The 14,191-nt window shown below is 39.6% G+C and overlaps 2 protein-coding genes across 2 annotated transcripts; one reads left to right on the top strand and one right to left on the bottom strand.

Annotated features, from left to right (window-relative positions):
• Positions 1–275: 275 nt before the first annotated feature.
• mcts1 (MCTS1 re-initiation and release factor) lies at positions 276–2,513 on the bottom strand. Its single transcript, XM_046406904.1, has 6 exons — positions 2,321–2,513; positions 1,296–1,448; positions 1,092–1,189; positions 876–1,009; positions 636–703; positions 276–534 (listed from the first exon to the last, which is right to left on the bottom strand). The coding sequence occupies exons 1-6, from the start codon at positions 2,329–2,331 to the stop codon at positions 453–455; spliced, it is 546 nt and encodes a 181-aa protein (XP_046262860.1). The 5' UTR covers positions 2,332–2,513; the 3' UTR covers positions 276–452.
• A 506-nt stretch (positions 2,514–3,019) lies between these two features.
• cul4b (cullin 4B) lies at positions 3,020–13,495 on the top strand. The gene is made up of 20 exons (XM_046406896.1): positions 3,020–3,953; positions 5,156–5,271; positions 5,351–5,454; positions 5,605–5,674; positions 7,049–7,122; positions 7,209–7,371; positions 7,565–7,654; positions 8,689–8,771; positions 8,864–8,931; positions 9,043–9,161; positions 9,269–9,461; positions 9,552–9,656; positions 9,744–9,854; positions 9,974–10,059; positions 10,848–10,955; positions 11,057–11,170; positions 11,271–11,376; positions 11,498–11,670; positions 11,756–11,908; positions 12,888–13,495. The coding sequence occupies exons 1-20, from the start codon at positions 3,479–3,481 to the stop codon at positions 12,981–12,983; spliced, it is 2,607 nt and encodes an 868-aa protein (XP_046262852.1). The 5' UTR covers positions 3,020–3,478; the 3' UTR covers positions 12,984–13,495.
• Positions 13,496–14,191: the final 696 nt, after the last annotated feature.

The raw sequence follows: 14,191 nt of genomic DNA, 5'->3' as shown, positions 1-14,191 counted from the left end.
TCACAAGCACAAAGCCAAGTTTTACTCACCGGAATGGCTCCTCTTTCAATTCTAAATTTGTCATCCTGCCACACCTCCAGTCATTATTTAAATAAGCTCACATCCTGTATTGATGTCCACATCATTACTCCAACTGTACACATGACAGGAAAAGTCTACCTGAAGTAACCAGTAAAATTGTTTTTCATGTCCACCGTTGGATTCAATTTTAATATTGCAGACAATGCAACAATGTGGGCATCTTTAATTGGATCAAATGCAAATACAAACTGAGATTAAGGTTTGAAGCAAGATCTTTCTTTATTTGTGCATTACGGCGATTGATTCAAAGCCTCCAGCAGGTTACACAGCAGAGTCCGTGAGTGTAAACGATTGACTGGCAGCTCATGTTTCACTGTTAAGAGCTCCGTGCTGTCCAGTGGGTGGTGGCGGGACGGGTGTTGCAGGTATTGTTATTTATACGTCTTCATGTGCCACAGTCCGTCATTCAGATAGTGAACGTTCTCAATGCCAATTCCCTTGTTGACTTTTTCTCTGTTTACAAAAGACAGATTATGGTCAGTCACCACGAGACCAGTAACAAAACAAACATTTTTGCTTTCGTCAAATATAAAAAAACTTAAAACAAAACTTACATGCTTTCTGCAGACATCTTCATAACACCAACACTAAGTGCATGTTGTTTCCCCTCTGCCATTATGGCCTGCATCCACTTGTTAAAGACAAACTCATAAGGGATTTAAATATGAGGAAGGAATGCAACATTTTCATTGTGGAGTCAATAAATATTAAGAGCAAAGGACAGTTTCGCAAATATATTCTACAGTGTGAAAATCAAACAGCTTCCACATGCAGCATCTTTTATGAAAGGATACAACTACTGTGTCGACATCAGCTGGGTAGAGTTTAGCTCCTGGTGAAGTCAGCCCGGGGCACATGATGTTGGCTCCACTTAAAACAAATTTAATGGCCCCTTTGTCTACTTGCTGATGTGGAAGAATGAAAGGATCTACGAAAAGAAAGCAAATCCCTTGGTCAGTATGACAAAATTCAAACACGAGCATCACCCAGTTGACATTACACGGCCTCACATTTATGCAACAGCCTGAGCGTTGGGTAGAATGGTCCTTCTCTCTGTCTGAAGAAGAGCAGCTCTCCGTTCACTGTCAAGATTTCAATGTGTTCATGGCTGGGAGAAGAACACAGTAACAGGAATTTACGTTGTGAAAGACAATCCGCTATACTGAGAAGCAGCTGTATGTGAGAACCTTGATCAGAAAAATGATAAGTCATACCATCTCACTATTTTGACAGGGTCCTTTTTTGGCATTATGTGATTTAGCCATGACTCGATTTCGGGAAACTGATCCACCAGCTGATTTTTGATGCCTTTGATCACTGATGTTTTCAGCTGGATACAGTTGGACACATTTTCCTTCTCATCAAATCTGAAAGAGGAAACAGAAAATGTTGTTTGTTTGTTTTTTTTTTCTAAAGTACTTGAAAACATTCTTTTCGCAATAAAGTTAAAGTATTTTTTGATATTTTATTTATATATATTTTTTTTTATTATTTTATATTTTTAATTGTACCAAGTGCATTATTCAATAGAGTGCAGGCCTAAGTATGTCTCAAACATACATGACATATTCCATAAGTCATGTATGCAATTTAGCACACTGATTCCACATTGTGGTAAATATGGACAGTGAACAATTTTGGCTTAGCTCTCGTGGATTTTTTTAAGACAATATCAACCGATACATACAGGGTGCAGATATACTGTGAAAATAATTCTGTTTCAGTCCCAAAAATTACATGCAAATATCTACCAAGGCATTCAAATGTATAATAATATAACATAATAAATATAATTGTCAAATTCATCTCCAAGCACCATGAAAAGGGAAACAGTTTCGACAAAATTGTAGACAAGAAAGAGGAACAAGAAAATATTTCAGGATCGCAATTCTTCATTTCAGTAAGATTGTATTTTTGACTGGAAACTGGAAATATGCTTAGCTAGTGTGACATATCTTAAGATGACACGACTTGTTTTGTGAATTAAGGCGACTGTGGTCAGAAACATGAATGAATTTTCTTTAGATCACAAAGCACCGAAAAGTTTCATTGTATTTAAAATCGTACGCAGGCCTACATATAACAACAGAGAATCCCACAATATGTCATAACTGATGTCTGCTGTTCTCTTGAGCCTGCAACAAGCTCGGAAGTCGCGGTTGCTACTCAGTTCACGTTAGCCACCTAGCTGTGGTTGATGTTAGCTAACGTGACAACATAGAAATAACCAGCAACGTACTTTTTAAACATCCTCGTTGGTCGCTGTTATCGCGTTCTTCCGTTGGGACAAAGTTTATCTGGGTCGGTGCGCTAGATCAGGTAAGGTAAATACAAGTAAATAACAAAATACAATTCATCTATCAAGTAGTGCTATAGCAAGTCCACGCCTGCTTCGCAGTGGAGGGCCAGTGGTGTAGGGATAGCGTCATTTTACGACACTTGTTTACGTTACACGGCAGGTCAGGTCGTGTTCGATTATGATAGCGGCTTCCTTCCTCTGATCCTCTCCTGTCATCTAGCTAACTTTTCGACACAGTCTGGTACGGCCGCTGTTCATCTTACATAAACAGTTAAATAAATGAAGGAAATTTAGGCAGCAGAAAACAGTTAAGAGTAACCAAAAGCAGTAACAGTGATTATGAAAGATATGGATCTAGTGGCTATGGAATAAGTCGAATATAAAATACGGAGCAGTATCAGAAAAAAACAGAACATTGCATAGATTGTATAAAAAAAAAAGTAACGTTATGAAGCCTTTTATTGAAAGGAGCAGACAAAATATTTGATGACACAATGCTTTTGAATCTTTCCTCAGTCAATCTGTTCCCATATTGTTGTGACACCAAAACACCAAGTTCCTGGCGTTGACGTGGCGCCATCTTGTGGCCATAACAGGTACAACATTGTAGTTGATATAAAAAAAAACACGCTTGTGCAAAAAGTACTTTTGTACAAAGTACTTCCGGTGGGGTCACCGACTAGCTTTTATGAGCGAAAATTTTGTTGTTAACCAGCGTCTGTTTTACTACCATGTGAGCCTATTTTTGTGGTAGCTAGATTTCTCCTGTAAATAATTCTCTTTAACAGTCGCTTTACTTGACTACTCAGTAAACGACTGTACAACGCGGTCGGACAAGCGAGGCAAAAAGAGGAAGCAATAGCCAACCATTTTTCTTCTGCCAGCAATAACAAGAAAGAGACAAGGCTGGGATTGAAGTGGAGCTGTAGTTAGCAATTTATTGTGTGTTTTATACTGAATAAGGGACTTAAGTAAAACCTTCCAGTGTTAAAGATAGAAAACAGCTCTCGGACACTTAACGTTAGCCCATCGACCCGGCAAGCCTGGAAGTTTCGGATCAGAAGACTGGCTGTTGAGAATTAGTATTCCCGTTTTTTCATGTTTCCAACAGGTTTATCTTCCCCTAATCCCCCACCACCGCCAACCCAGGAGGCTAGAGCAGCGGCTACTGATGTCAAAAACGACAGCGGTAACATCACATCTCCGAAGAAGAGGAAAATAAACGGCTCAGAGAGGGAAGACACTACTGACACGATCTCTTCTTCGCCTCCCAAGACCCTGAATTCCTCCTCCTCATCTTCTTCTTCCTCGTCCTCCTGCTCTCCCACTCCGCTGCACATTCAGAAGAAGTTGAGGTTTGAGGATTCAGTGGATTTCATTGGACTGGATGTGAAAATGGCAGAGGAGGCTGCTGCTGCTGCTGCTTCGTGCTCTAATAACAAAAGCAAAGCCGTGTTCCTGTCCGGTGGCGTGGGACACCATGCAAACGGACTGACGAAATCCGCAGGCTCCGGCACCTTTTCCAACAGTAAACCTGGTGCTGCCAAGAAACTAGTCATCAAGAATTTCAAAGGTAGCAGATACTCGGGTGGATGGTGCGATTCAAGCTCCAACACATGCATTCACAGCAATACACAAGTTCCCAGGCTCTGTTATATTGTTCTCACTGGAAAATACGTTGTAAAATTGTTTTATGAGATGAGATGAGAGTAGGATTCGCTTGGAAAAGTATTTTCTTGGTCTTACAGGCTGCAAAAGGATAAAAAAAATTGCAAACCTATCTACATTTGTGAGCCATGGATATTTCTACCTGTTTAGCTATCTCACTGATACTATTGAGATATGTGTCAAATATTATAGATCCTGTTGGAAATGTCTAAATTATATATCTCTGTGATTGATCACCATGGTAACAACGATGCATCAGTATAGGGATGATTGTTAGTTAACTTAGGAATAAATGTTGAGAAATTAACCGTTGTTTAAACAGAGGCACATATTACTCATTTGATGTTGTTAAAACAGTCAACTAACAGTCTAAAAATCCTACGAGGAGCGGTTAATGACACGAAAGAAAAACTGAGGCATGGTAATAAATTAATAGCATTTATCGCAGTTTTGTGAAGTTGTGTTTTGAGGATTTCATCTAGCGATAGTCATTCCTCAAAATATAATTAAAATCTAACAAAATTAGTCCTTAAAGATGACTGACGCTTTAAGTGTTACGCGTAAAAGTGAAGCTCACTTTTAACATCACTTTAATTATTTTACGTGTAATTTTGCAATAGTGGATAAAATCTGGATAATTTTGTGATGGAGATTTCTGCCATTTTTAACCTTGTTTTAATCAGATTGTTTAATTGAGAGCAACATGTCCTCATCAGTGGAGATAGAAGTAATAAAAACACACCAGACAGTAAAACTTGAAAGCATCATTCTGTTTAAAAGGTACCTGCATACAACTGAAATATCTAAGGTTAAATTGCATTGTTAACCGCAGTTAGTAAATTTTAAGAGAAGGGATGTGAGGTAGTTCAGAAGCTAGATACATGAATGTCATTACATGATTAGTCATTCTTCACAGGAATTAACATATTTTTATGTTGAAGTGGCCAAAATTTTTCTTGTTATACTTTAACTAGAGACAGACACAGTTGTTTTAACATAGCACTGTTGACACTGGATGATGGTCCGGTGAAGTCCACTGTTTCCCATTTATGACCTGCTAAAGTTTACAGCGTGACCAGAACAGTTTGTGTTTGGTTCTGCACACAGATAAGCCCAAATTGCCTGAGAACTACATACAGGAGACATGGCAGAAGCTGAAGGAGGCGGTCGAGGCCATACAGAACAGCACTTCAATCAAATACAATCTCGAGGAGCTCTACCAGGTAACCTTTCAGGCCTGCGCACCTCTCAGAGGAAGCTATAGAAGCAGTCCTTTTTGACGCTTTGCTTTCATCCCCTCAGGCTGTGGAGAACCTGTGCTCCCATAAGATATCTGCCAAGCTTTACAAACAGCTGAGGGCTGTGTGTGAAGACCACATCAAGGCACAGATTGATCAATTCAGAGAATATCCTTAAGAAGTTTTTTTTATTATTATTATTTTCTTATTTTCTTTCTGTCATTCCTGCCTGTCAATAGTATTGTGTAGCCTTGTGTTGATCATGCAGTCTTGAGTCTCTTGAATTAAACTCTACTTTTGCCTTAACATCGTTCATACGGATGCCCTGGACAGTGTGCTCTTCCTAAAGAAAATTGACAAGTGCTGGCAGGATCACTGCAGACAAATGGTACGTTTTATAAATGTAATGAGGCTTGTTGTCCTGTTCCTTTAACATCTGTTAACCGCACTTTTCATGCAATTTGTTAATAATCAAGCCGTCATGTTCCACTGATTTAATGTTTTATTTACATAACTTTGGGAGGCTTGGGAGAGACATAGTGAAAATGAAACTTTAATTAGCAGAGGCCGAGTCATTCTGACTTCCAGGCCGATGGTCGGACATCTGTGAGCATCCGTGGCCCTCGATTTTCGCGGTGTGTCCCGCACCTTTGACACTAGTCGGCGACTGTCTGCAGCTTTTCAGCCAGTTGAGCATGTTGAATTGGCTGCAGAAAAGACCCGTTGGTGAGAGAAATCATTCTGATTGGCCGTTCAGCTAGACAAGTCATTGCGGTGGGAGGGGGACTTTCTCATTTTTCATCCATCCTTCTGATACGCAAACATTTTTCCACCTTGAATGAAGCGGTGGCGTGAAAGGCAAAAACTGCTCTTGTACATTTTGTACGTCTGTGAGGATTCTCAATCATCTTGGTGGTGCTGTATCTAAATGCCATCCGAAAGGTAACTGGACTCGCTGGAGCTACTCGAAGACGTTTCATCTCTAATCCAAGATGCTCCTTCACTTCTGAAATGAAGAACTTCAAGCAAGTCCAGTTTTTTAGATAAACATTTTGTGTATTTGCAGTCTGACTCCCAGTCTGTCGGTTTCCCCACCACCTGCTGGTGTTTCCTTTCACACAGACGGAGAGCATACACGCTAGTTGCAGTGTGTTCAAGTGCAACTCGACCCCTACATGGGTGACATGAGGCGACGCGAGAGTCGGCTTTGTCGTCACTAGTCCTGCAATGTCAGTTTGATGTGTGTGGGGCTTTACTTCCTTGTATGTTTCCAATAAGTTTGCTCCCACGCTTCCAGCAATGCAACTGAGTAGGTTGTGTCATTAGTCTCCCTCTGCCTGGTAAATAGCCAGTTTTGGAAATATCACCATCTTATGCATATGCAAGAGCTTCCAATCTGTAAACACCACAAAAAACATCAAAACTCTAAACAAATGGTATTTTCAACCCAAAGGTCACAGCCGGTGTGAAAGATGTAATTGTAGCTTGAGCTGTCAGCCTGTCGCTTGGGACCAGCACAGATGATGGCCACATTTGTGAAGGTTTATACAAGCATGCTTTTCTCATTCCTGACCCCCAATTTGTAACACAGGCCTTGTTAGAAGAATTGATGTTTCAAACCCAATACAAAATCAGGGTTGTCCTCTCACCATCACAAACCTCTTTCAGACCTCAAAGGATATTATTATTATTAAAAAATGGTGAAAACATGTCATTAATGCTTTTTTATTTCTAACTGTGAATATTTGTCATTGTTTCACAGATCATGATTAGGAGTATATTTTTGTTTCTGGACCGCACCTATGTTTTACAAAATTCAATGCTGCCATCAATCTGGTGAGTGGTCAGTGTTGTCAACTGTGCACCAATAGTGTGAGGCTGATTTCTGTGTGGGTGGTGAACCATGCTGCTCTGGTCCACAGGGACATGGGTCTAGAGCTGTTCAGGTTCTACATCATCAGTGATCTGAAAGTCCAGAGCAAAACCATCGACGGGATTCTGCTGCTGATCGAGAGGGAGCGAAACGGCGAGGCGATAGACCGCAGTCTACTGAGGAGCCTGCTGAGCATGCTCTCTGACCTGCAGGTAACTGACCGTTTCATTATTATTATAATAATAATCCACACGAGCGTCAGCAGGTGAAAATCTGAATTTAAAAGCCAGTTCATCTGTATTTCAAGCAAAGTGTGGCTTTGTTGTCTGAGATTATCACTTACACAGGGGTGCCATGAGTTGTCAGTGTCCTCAATGAGGCTTATGTTCTCTCGTTCCCTGACAGATTTACCAAGACTCCTTTGAGCAACGCTTTTTGGAGGAAACTAATCGACTATACGCTGCAGAGGGACAGAGGCTCATGCAGGAGAGAGAGGTGATTTATGTGACCCTCATACACTGGATCCATTTTGTTTGTTGTTGCTGTATTTCACTGAATACGAACTCTGATCACACTGTGCATGTCCAGGTCCTGTGCTGGAATTCTATTGAGTAAATCTTCATGCATCCAAAACATGAATTGAAACATCAGGTCTTGATTTTAGCCCCCCCTCACGATGAAAACAGTGATTTGTGTTAATGTTCTAACCTAAACAGCGATTAACTGCACAACAGTTCAAACAGGAAGTACAGCATAGAAGGCAAAAGCAAAAGCACTAAAATATCCTCCTCCATCGGTAGTTTTAGGTGACCAAGAGGCAGCTCATTAAAGAGTTTGATGTTTTCCTACAGGGTGTCAAAGCATTTGTGCGCAGTGCTTGCAAACGTCATTATAAAATGTATGTGTAATTGTTAAGATACTGTGGCTTAAGGGATTTCTAAAAAGCCAACTTTGCATTTAGAAGTTCAAGTCTACAGGAATAGACTTTACCTTTCACACAGTCAAGATTTAGCTGTAAAAATAAAGGTCTCATTAAATATTGACACTAATATTTGATAGCTACAGCACGTGAACTCATCCACCCGACATTAGTTTCGTCTTCATCTTGACAGCTGAGGTCGGGAGCATTGTGTTTTTTGGGTGTCCATCTCAAAACTGTGTTCATTAGTTCGATCTTCTGTGCTGCTGCGTTGAAGATGTGTGTGAAGCATCCACGTTTTAGAATTTACAGCTTCTTTGTGTTCTGTCAGAATCAGTTTTATTGACCCGGCATGTGAACACACACAGTAAATTTTTTGTTTGTTTCTCTCAAGGAGCTTAGACACTAATAAACAGCAGTAGTCAACCCCAAACTCACTGATTTTGTAATAAGACATTTTTGAAAAATGTTCCTGTTAAGGGGAAATATTCTGGGTGTCGAACACTGTTGAGATCTACTGTGTCTTGTATCTAAAGTGTTTAATAAGTAGAGATCACAATATGGAACCAAATTTAATATCACTGATTGTCTCCCCCATTTTTTTTAATAGGTGCCAGAGTATCTCCATCATGTCAACAAACGCCTGGAGGAGGAGGCTGACAGGGTCATCACATATCTAGACCAGAGCACACAGTGAGTGTCAGACTCGGGAACTCAGTTTGCCGTTTAACACTCACAAAGATTGTTTTGTCAATTTGGGCTTCTTTTTTTTTCCCCCTGCTCAGGAAACCACTCATCGCTACTGTGGAGAAGCAGTTGCTGGGTGAACATCTCACAGCTACCCTGCAGAAAGGTACACAGCAGTTAATAATTTATAGAAATGTAGACATGAGACGTTTTAGCATTTCATATCCAACTGTCCTTCCTGTCTGACCTGTTACTTTCTGTTGTTGGAAACTTTCAGGGTTGACTCACCTGCTGGACGAGAACAGAATTCAGGATCTATCTCTTCTCTATCAGCTCTTCAGTCGAGTGCGAGGTGGAGTTCAGGTGCTCCTGCAACACTGGATAGAGTACATAAAGGTATGGCAGAGTGAACAGTGGCAAAAGCCTGAAGGCAATCTGTGTTAAAGTTAATTAGCATATTCTGATGGTAACTGTTTTCCTTTGCCCTGAAAATCAACGTCTAGGCTTTTGGAAGCACAATCGTAATCAATCCAGAAAAAGACAAAACGATGGTGCAAGAGTTGCTGGACTTCAAAGACAAGGTGGATCACATCATTGACATCTGCTTCATGAAGAACGAGAAATTTGTCAACGCCATGAAGGAAGCTTTCGAAACATTCATCAACAAACGGCCAAACAAACCGGCAGAGCTCATAGGTCAGTGCCTCATAACGGTTTAAGTGACTACATGAGCAAGTAATCGTAATCACAAATTATCATGTACTAAAAATATACTTTTATTTCCAGCAAAACACGTGGATTCAAAGCTAAGGGCAGGAAACAAAGAGGCAACAGATGAAGAACTGGAGAAGATGCTGGATAAGATCATGATTATCTTCAGATTCATCTATGGTATTATCCCTAGTACACTTTTATTCAGTTTAAGATTTTTTTTTTTTTGCCCTGCACTCTTGGTGGAATAATGTATTGTCGTTGCAGGAAAAGATGTTTTTGAGGCCTTTTACAAGAAGGATCTGGCCAAGAGGTTGCTGGTTGGCAAAAGCGCCTCAGTGGATGCTGAAAAATCAATGCTGTCAAAGCTGAAACATGGTCAGTTAAATCCATCCATGTCACTTGTTGACACACAAAAACATGTGAAATAAATGACAGAAAGGGACTCTTGACTGTGAACGCACACTGACTCGTTATCTTCTTGGTGTTTTCCTCAGAATGTGGAGCAGCATTCACCAGCAAGCTGGAGGGGATGTTCAAGGATATGGAGCTTTCGAAAGACATCATGGTGCAGTTCAAACAGGTGAGAACTACGATAATGGCTTCAGCTGCAAGAATATCCACGAGTTGTGTCTTATGACAGGAAGATTATGTAGAACAAGCTGTTTTTAGATGGACATTGGCACAGCACCCTCTTGCATTTCAGTTATGACATGTTTTGGGATCCAGATACAGAGGGCTCAGGCTCCAAAGCAAAAGTCTGTGGAGCTGGTGCAACCATTACCACAATGCAGTAGAACATCATCTGGCAATGGACTGCTCTCCTCATTCAGATATTCGCAATCAGGCCTTCTATTAATGATAACCTTAATTATCAAATAATCTGCCAATTATTTTCTTAATGAATATTTTTAGTTCTTGAGTCCATGTACATTTGAGAAAATAGTGCAAAATGTCATAAAGCCGCAGATTCTAGTGTCTAAAATTGTCTGATCAGCTGTCAAAAAAGGAAAGGGATGGAAATAAAAAGAAGAGCATCAAATTTTCAAATTGGAGAAGCAGGAAAAAGGTTAATATCAACTGACTAGCAAACCTCTTAGTAACAACCTCATAGTGACAAAAGACGTAATGAATGTCACTGTGAAATTTGCATAGTCGTAAAATCCCTCATGGTTTTCGAGCTGTGCAGTGTTTTAAAATCTAATTAGCCTTAAAACCTTTTATTTTCCAGTCTGGGCTTTGTGGATCATATTGCAGAATATAACAGAATGCCTTCAGTAATGCAGATCCCTGATGACCTAAAGGGATTAATTAAATTTTTGCAGGAGATGGCAAGTGGATATCACATGTGTCTGGTTTGTGTTTTTGCAGTATATGCAGTGCCAAAATATTCCTGGCAACATTGAGCTGACAGTGAACATTCTCACTATGGGTTACTGGCCAACCTACGTCCCGATGGAAGTGCACCTTCCTCCTGAGGTTAGTGCAGAGCAAATATTTTAATTTTTGGAACATCCTGTTGTTTTACAACCTTCCATGCAATAAATATGCAATGAGTGCAATCTGTTGCCTTTGTCCAGATGGTGCGACTGCAAGAGATCTTTAAGACCTTCTACCTGGGAAAACACAGCGGCAGGAAGCTGCAGTGGCAGTCAACACTCGGTCATTGTGTCTTAAAAGCTGAATTTAAAGAGGTATGACTGTAGCTAATTTCTCCGAATGCTCCAGTGTGTTTTGCTCACTCAGTGAATTAAGCTTGATTATAATTGTTCTCTTTGATTTTTCTTACCAAAGGGCAAGAAGGAGCTGCAGGTGTCACTTTTTCAAACACTTGTGCTACTGATGTTTAACGAAGGCGAGGAGTTCACCCTGGAGGAGATCAAACTGGCAACAGGAATAGGTCTGTATGATCACATCAAAGTTTGGTTGGCAGCACTTTGATGAAGAAATAAGGGTTGTCAAGTGCTCATTATGCAGCACCTCTGTTCTAAAATACTGTCCACGTGTCTGTTGGCTTACAGAGGACAGTGAACTGCGTCGGACCCTTCAGTCACTCGCTTGTGGAAAAGCACGTGTCCTCACCAAAATCCCAAAAAGCAAAGATGTGGAGGATGGAGACAAGTTTTCTTGCAATGACGACTTCAAACACAAGCTCTTCAGGATCAAAATAAACCAGATCCAGATGAAAGAAACGGTATACAGATTATCTTGTAGTAGTTTTCTCACTTCAAAGCCTTCAAGGTATTGCTGAGTCATTTTAACTAATTATTTTCTTCCAGGTGGAGGAGCAAGCCAGTACCACAGAAAGGGTCTTTCAGGATCGTCAGTATCAGATTGACGCTGCCATTGTGCGGATCATGAAGATGAGGAAGACTCTGAGCCATAATCTCTTGATGTCTGAGGTGTACAACCAGCTCAAGTTCCCTGTCAAGGTGAACAACACTCAAACATACCACAGAATTGCTTTATTTATGAAAAATATTTCATTGACCTAAATGTAAAACATGACTATTTAAAAATTCTATGAACCGGTTTCAACCTGAAAATCTGTTTTTATCATCCATCCATTTTCTGTAAATGACTTATTCTGTGAACTTTTATATGATGTAAATATTTTAGGATTACAGCCCAACAGCTACTGGATTTTTGAAACTCAAAAATAGTGATTTAATCTGCTGATATTCTTTTATTCTTCTTTACATAAACACATAATAGAGGCAAAGCAAATTTCTTTCTTTCTTTTTTAAATATATTTTAAGAATTGTGACCACATGTACTACTACTGCTATACTACTTGATGTACGACATTGGGATTTTGTACAGTTAAAATGTTTTCATTGTCTCAGGTGGACAAATTTTGAACTGGCCACACTATTTCTCACACTATTTCTAAGTGTGTTTAGACATATTTTGAACTGCTGTTTCTTGTTACTTTTTGTTTTAAAATACATCAGTATCTGCAGTAAGCAAATATCGCACAATATATTTAACCTTTTCTGTCATTTTAATCTAATAACTAGTTGTTTAATAACAAAACACAGTCTAGAGTGTCACTTCAGTGAAATACACCTGAAATAGTGATGAGGTACTGATTTTTTTTTGTGATGATCCTTTTGTAGAAGGATGCTCCCTACTAACAAGTCCCCACCCCCATTAGCTGATAGATCTGTCAGAGAATTAATTACAAATTAATTAAAACAATCAAATCAAATTAAAACAAGGATCAGATCTAAGCTGGCTTGTAAAAGAATGACATTTGTAAAGCAAGTTACTCTGGGGAAGTGTCATGGCTTACATGAGTCAGCTTTTCACTTTGATTACCTCACACTTCAAAGTACAAAAATAACTGGAAGTTCTGGCATGTGCCTCATGTGTTGACCTCTTCCTCCTCTCTGTGCCCTGCCCTTTCAGCCTGCTGACTTGAAGAAGAGGATAGAGTCTCTTATTGACAGGGACTATATGGAACGTGACAAGGAGAACTCCAACCAGTACAACTATGTGGCTTAAAGAAAGAAAATGTGACAAAGAAAAAAGAGATGCAGATGGTCCAGTCAGGCTGAGGTGATCGGTCTCTAAATCTTTTGCTCCAATGGATGTTAACCATTATCATCTTCAACCCAGCGACCGACAAGTGAATGGATACTGCTCCACAGGATTTTTGTCAGGGGTCTTGTGATCCTGTGGACTGCATGCCCATTGAAAAGAGAATATTGTCCATATTTCTCAGTGCCTCTGAGAGAGTTGGGCATGAGAGACAAAGAAGACACACAGATGTTGTTCCATTTGCTCTTTTTTTTTTTTTTAATGGAGAGGAAAAATATTTATTTTCAAACTTAGATTTTTTTTGTCCAGTTTGCATCAATATGCTCTTTGTTATCAAGTCACTTTTTTTTGTTTTTGTTCACTCAGTATCCCAAGCAAATGCTGACAACACCTAACAATGCTCTAAATGTACAACACGTTGGAGAGAATAAGGATCCAAAAAAAAAAAAAATATTAAACTGATGCTTGTTTCTTCAGTCAGTGTCAAATGTTGGACTATTGGACTAGAAGAAATTGATGATTTGGGAAATATCTGTGTATGATCCTGAAGCAAGGTTTAACCATTTTAGGCCATGTAGCCACGAACACACAGCATTCAAGCAGAGTTTGTGCCAAAAAAAAAAAAAACTGAGCACTTCTTTCGTTATAGGCTGTATTCAAGCTGCTAAAACAGTTCAGTCCTATAAGCATATGCATTTAAGTTTCTTGTTTGTTCTGTCTTTGTATGTTTTTGTACATACTTCACAAAAGTGACATTTTAAAAGATTCTCATCTGACAGTCAATTCATTCTTAGGTTTTTGTTAACCGTTAGAAAGTATTCCTAAAGCACAACAACAGCAGAGTCCGTTTCATCATCTTCCCCCACATACATATATTATATCTTTTTTTTCTATGTCTCCCTATGGGGCTTGCAGGCTTTGCTGAAGGGTGGGATGACTGGGAGTGGATTGCCTCAACATGAGGAAAATCGACGAGACTTGCCCTTGTTTGTATGAGTCTGTTAGATTCATTGTTAGAGATTAAAATAGCTGTTTCAATCGGGCTTTCTTTGATTAATCATTGATTCCCAAACATTTCACTGTCTTGTATAGAAGTAGCTTATTAGTCAATATATGTGGTCTGAAGCCAGTTAACTTCAATATTCTCGTGGGCTTTGAAAATGCATACAATA

The sequence above is a fragment of the Scatophagus argus genome, chromosome 12 (assembly GCF_020382885.2).
Source record: "Scatophagus argus isolate fScaArg1 chromosome 12, fScaArg1.pri, whole genome shotgun sequence".
Lineage (NCBI taxonomy): Eukaryota > Metazoa > Chordata > Actinopteri > Scatophagidae > Scatophagus > Scatophagus argus.
This window is presented reverse-complemented; position numbering and strand designations above follow the sequence as displayed.

Excerpts from the sequence above, each read along its gene's own strand:
- mcts1 (XM_046406904.1), bottom strand. Across the intron at positions 1,010-1,091 it reads GCTCAGGCTGTTGCATAAAT|ATCCTTTCATTCTTCCACAT; the intron begins GTGAGGCCGTGT and ends TTCTTTTCGTAG. Across the intron at positions 704-875 it reads CTGATGTCGACACAGTAGTT|GCCATAATGGCAGAGGGGAA; the intron begins GTATCCTTTCAT and ends AAGTGGATGCAG.
- cul4b (XM_046406896.1), top strand. The coding sequence starts at position 3,479 with ATGTTTCCAACAGGTTTATCTTCCCCTAATCCCCCACCACCGCCAACC. Across the intron at positions 5,455-5,604 it reads CAGATTGATCAATTCAGAGA|GGATGCCCTGGACAGTGTGC; the intron begins ATATCCTTAAGA and ends CATCGTTCATAC. Across the intron at positions 9,462-9,551 it reads CAAACCGGCAGAGCTCATAG|CAAAACACGTGGATTCAAAG; the intron begins GTCAGTGCCTCA and ends TTTTATTTCCAG.